The sequence below is a fragment of the Loa loa genome, assembly GCF_000183805.2.
Source record: "Loa loa unplaced genomic scaffold supercont3.100, whole genome shotgun sequence".
Classification (NCBI taxonomy): Eukaryota; Metazoa; Nematoda; class Chromadorea; order Rhabditida; family Onchocercidae; genus Loa; species Loa loa.
In genome coordinates this window covers 133,335-138,125 of record NW_018108280.1, presented here as the reverse complement: position 1 = coordinate 138,125, position 4,791 = coordinate 133,335, and the positions used below count along the sequence as shown (strand labels likewise).

General features: G+C 24.7%; 1 protein-coding gene across 1 annotated transcript; it reads left to right on the top strand.

Annotated features, from left to right (window-relative positions):
• Positions 1-1,632: 1,632 nt before the first annotated feature.
• Positions 1,633-2,025, top strand: LOAG_12715 (hypothetical protein; the record flags this gene model as incomplete). Its single annotated transcript, XM_003148228.1, has 2 exons — positions 1,633-1,750; positions 1,880-2,025. 2 exons carry the CDS (start codon positions 1,633-1,635, stop codon positions 2,023-2,025), a joined length of 264 nt encoding a protein of 87 aa, XP_003148276.1.
• Positions 2,026-4,791: the final 2,766 nt, after the last annotated feature.

Below are 4,791 nucleotides of genomic sequence, written 5' to 3'. Positions count from 1 at the left end.
AATGATTTATGCTATAATTTCAATTTATATTGTACTCTTAGGATGGTTTTTCGAATTTGAAATAAATTAATTTTATAACTGAAGATTTATTCGCATGAATTACAAGGATATCACATTATATCAACTTATCAATCTCTCTTAATAAGCTAAAGGATAGATTTAATTGCTTATAATCTTATATTATAACAATTTATCTCAGCAATTAACTATTGTTTTGATAAAATTCACAATCATTAAATCAAAAAAAAAGAAAAATCATTCCATTTCTTGGTTTCTACGATAATTCAGTGAACTGATAAAGTAATAAATTAATGAATAAACTGATAAGGCAATCAATTAGCGAATGACTTGATGAGGCAATAAATCAATGAATACTATAGTTAATTTAAATTAAAATTTGTTTATATTTATTAGTTTAAATTAAGTTATGCTATTTTTAAAACAAATTAATAATATTCGAATAAAATAACAACCCATATAAACTTATTAAAATTCAAAGAAAAAACTGAAATAAATAAGAATTAGATTAATCTAAGTTAAAATTTTTGCAAATATATTTGCTTTCAGTTTATTTGATTCAAAATCTATTTCAATTATTCCAGTTTACGATTACTTAATAACATAAAGTAAGTAAAGGTGCAATACCGTATTGTTACTATATAGTCGTACCAATAATCTTTAATTTTGGTTACAAAAGCGATCATTCCGGATTTAAGCATTAATTCATTTTACATCTTATATCTTGTTAATGTTATCTGAAGGTGATGTATTAAAGGTGAGGTGCCAAAAGGTAAGCTAGAAAGAAGATTATAAGTTGATTTAAATGTCCATACGATGTGTATGTGTGTGTATGTGTATGTGTGTGTGTCTGTGTTATGTGTCTGTCTCTGTGTGTGTGTGTGTGGTATTTGTATTTGTAAGTAAATTAATTTTTTGTAAATTAATTTGAAAATTTTATTTTGCAATTAATAAGCGAATTGCTTGTTACAAGAAAATTATCTCTAAAAATTGAAGTCGGAAATGTAAATTTGAATAAAATAAAATCCATTAAACATTGGTGATTATAGGAAATGAAAATATTATCCATGAAACAGAAGTACTTTTTTTTTGATACCTGTATATCAGTGATATCAATTGCAACCTAACTGATAACTGATAGTTCAATGATATCTCTCTTCAATGTGTTGATAGTTCAATGATATCCCTCTTCAGTGTGAAGATATTTTTAACTTTAACTAACTAAGAAATATCAGCAAAACAGTATTTTTGACAAATCCTAAACGATAAATTTTTATATGTTTAAAATATCGAAGTGAAATTAAAATTTAAAAGAAATGATGAAAATAAAATAAAAATTTTTCAAATTGATTTAATTATGCTTTTCATCAATTTGTTAGCTTTACTTGTAACTCTTTCCATTTTGTAAACAAAAATTACTTAAAGTTATTGGTGATTGATCATAGATCAACTCTTCATTGATCATTTTTTTTCTTCTTCATTACAAAAGTTTCAATTTATCCTATACTTTTTTAGTAATCTTTTAAAATTTTAACGCTTAAAATCTCTGTTCTATCAAAAGATTATAAAAACTTTTTCCTTCAAAAGCAAACAACAAAAACATGTGGAATAATGATGACAACAACAGCAGTAGCAACAACAACAACAACAACAACAACAAAAACAATAACAACAACAACAAGCAAGAACAACAGCAGCAACAACAACAACAACAATAACAATAACAGCAACAGTAACGCAACAGCAGCAACAATACCAAAATAACAGCAACAACTATTACAGTAACACAACAGCAGCGACAGCAACAACAATAACAACAACAATAATGATAACAGTAACACAACAACAACAATAACAACAGGAGCAACAACAAGAATAACAACAATAGCAGTAACAACAACAGCAACAGCAATAACAATAACAAGAACAGTAACAGAAACAACAATAGCAATAACAACAACGACAGCACTAACAATAACAATAGCAGTTTACATTTCGTACATTTGAGCAGTTATATCATTCAAGTGTACTTCTAACTTCTCTTAAACAATGTTATCAGTGAATTTCTTTTAATTATTTGAAATTTTTTTTGTCTTTATCAAAAAAAAAAAAAATGTCCATATCAACTTTTTTCTTTTTTTTTGTTTTCAATTTGATTTCAAAAAAATAAAAAAATTTCTCTTAATTTCTATGTAAATTTGCCCCCAAAATTATTTCCATTAATGATGATAATTAAACAACACCTTTACCATACATTTTCCCATTTTGTCTAAATTCCGGTAGATCACCTGTTTGGATGACAGCTGATATGAAAATATACGATAAATGAAAACATCTGTCACATTTCCATTGTTTTAACATACTTCAACTATGTCAATTCAGTTAGCTTAAGTTTTCAGTAATATTTTCCCCTAAAAATTTTAAACATTTACTTGTTATCAGCGATTCAGCTAATATTAAATAAGTTAATGATAATTTTTTGAAAATAAAAATATTCTGGCAGATAATTTAAATTTTTGATTAGCTAGTGAAAAAAAGAATAAATATGAAATGACAGTTTGTAATTGTGATAGTAATTGCAAAAAACAATATCATAAGATATTGATACTGAAGTGATAACAATGATTGATAAGATATTTAGTAAAGTGTTAAGAAGTATTCGTTTATTTTTGTTTGAAATATTATGGTAAATATTTAAAGAATTGGATAAAAACTATTTGAAGCTACAACTATTGGCTAATACTTTTATTTGATACCTTAAAAGATAAGCTTTAAAGTGATAGATAGCATGTTATCATATTCTGATTTGTTATCTGCTGATCTCTATCATAAATTGTATCATTTCTTTTTCCTATCACTGGATATTATAAGTTTCACATATGAATATACAAACTGCTTACTTGCAGCTTCAATTAATCATCATCACAGTTATCACCATGCACCAGTTTATTATCAATTGATAATAAATATGATTACCTATTCAAAATATAGTCAAGTTCAAGTTATGTTTTTTGGAACAAAGGAGTTAACTTTTTAAAAGATTTAATGATATTATTTTTAATATTTCCATCCTATAAATGTTATCAATCCAAAATGTATCACAACTAAATTAAATGATATTTAATAGTAAATACTTTTAGTGATAACATTATCATTTGAAGATTTTTCTGAACAAATTTTAGGATAATATTCAATAAATCAGAAAGTTTAGTGATATGTTAGATAAATTAATCAAAAATTAGTTCTTCCAATTTCCATATTTGTTTACCTTGAAGTTTTGTGTCATAAATTATGGCAGGTATTAGATATGATGAACTTTTATCTTTTCTTATTTTCTTCTCAATTCATATCTATCTATCTTTTCTTTCTGAGAGTTTCGTTTAATTGCGGCAAATGATAAAGTTTAACTTATCAGGATAAATTAATTAAAAAAGTATTGAATGAATTATTTCATTGAGTTACGCATACTTTTGTCAACGAATTCAATTCATTCTTTTGTTGACATTTAATTTAATTTAAACATTTCATGTATTCATAAAAAGTCATCTTTAAAAGTTACTACAAAAATATCATCAGAATAGCATTTCAAAGGCCTAACTATTTTTAAAGCATGTAATGATTCAAAAAAAGAACCCAAAAAAAAATTTATTCATTTTTCTACCATTTTTAAATTCGTTGATTACAAAAAAAAAAAATTATCAGTGAAAAATTTAATTACACATTTTTTTTTGTTATATCATTATTTTCGTAATTTTTTAAAGTGAAAAGGAACGAAAAAAAAAGAAACAAGAACTTTTAAATTATTTGATACTAATTAATGTATTAATTAACATAATTAATTGATATCTAAAAATGAGATGAAATTAAATTTTGCATGTAATTGTAAATTTTGCATGCATAAAATGAATTTTTGTAATGTTGTAAGATTTGCATAGAGAATACCGATATGATTGACAAGGTGGAGCTTAACGACCGGTTAATTGCTCCCTCATCAGTTGATATATTTTACCATCGCAACAGAAAGAAATTCTTCTGTCCCATTCCTTCTAGTCGATTCACTGTTCCACTCTTTAATTGTCACATTATCTCATCTATTTCCCTTTTATGATGACGACATTTTGGCTCCAAATTTCATTCGTTATAAAATTGTTTACATTTTCATTACGTATTGAACATATTGTCGTATTTATAAAATATTTTGTAAATTTTTTTTTTAGCAAATATTTTTTTTTAATTTTTAACTTTAAATTTTATGGTTTAATTGTTTTTTTTTTTGTTTTAGATTCATTGGAAGTTCAAAATAAGTACGACATAAGCGACACTTTTTGTTTTCATCGTTATTTTTTTCCACTGCAATTTTTATCTATTTGTAAGTTAGGAAGTTATAAGTAAATAAATATTCAATTACTGATACAATCAAAATTCCATTACTAAATTTTAATTATTAGTAAAGAATTTTCATTGCCAAAGTAATAATGTATTAAAGGATGAAAATTCAGGTTAAGTTAATCATTTAGTGGAATTTCATCATCATCGATTACGTCAGAGCAATTAATTAAGGTCATTGAACGAACGTAAATTGTTATGTGAGGTGGAAAATTGACGACAATTGTGATGTATAAGTAGGTTAAACTTATTGTTGCTTCATTTATCACTTTTATTTCTTCCCTTATTCCTTATTATATTATTTGCATGAATTACTGAAATTTTCACCTGATCAATTTATTTCTGAAAATTTACTATCGTTATCCATAATAAGGTATATAACAGTAA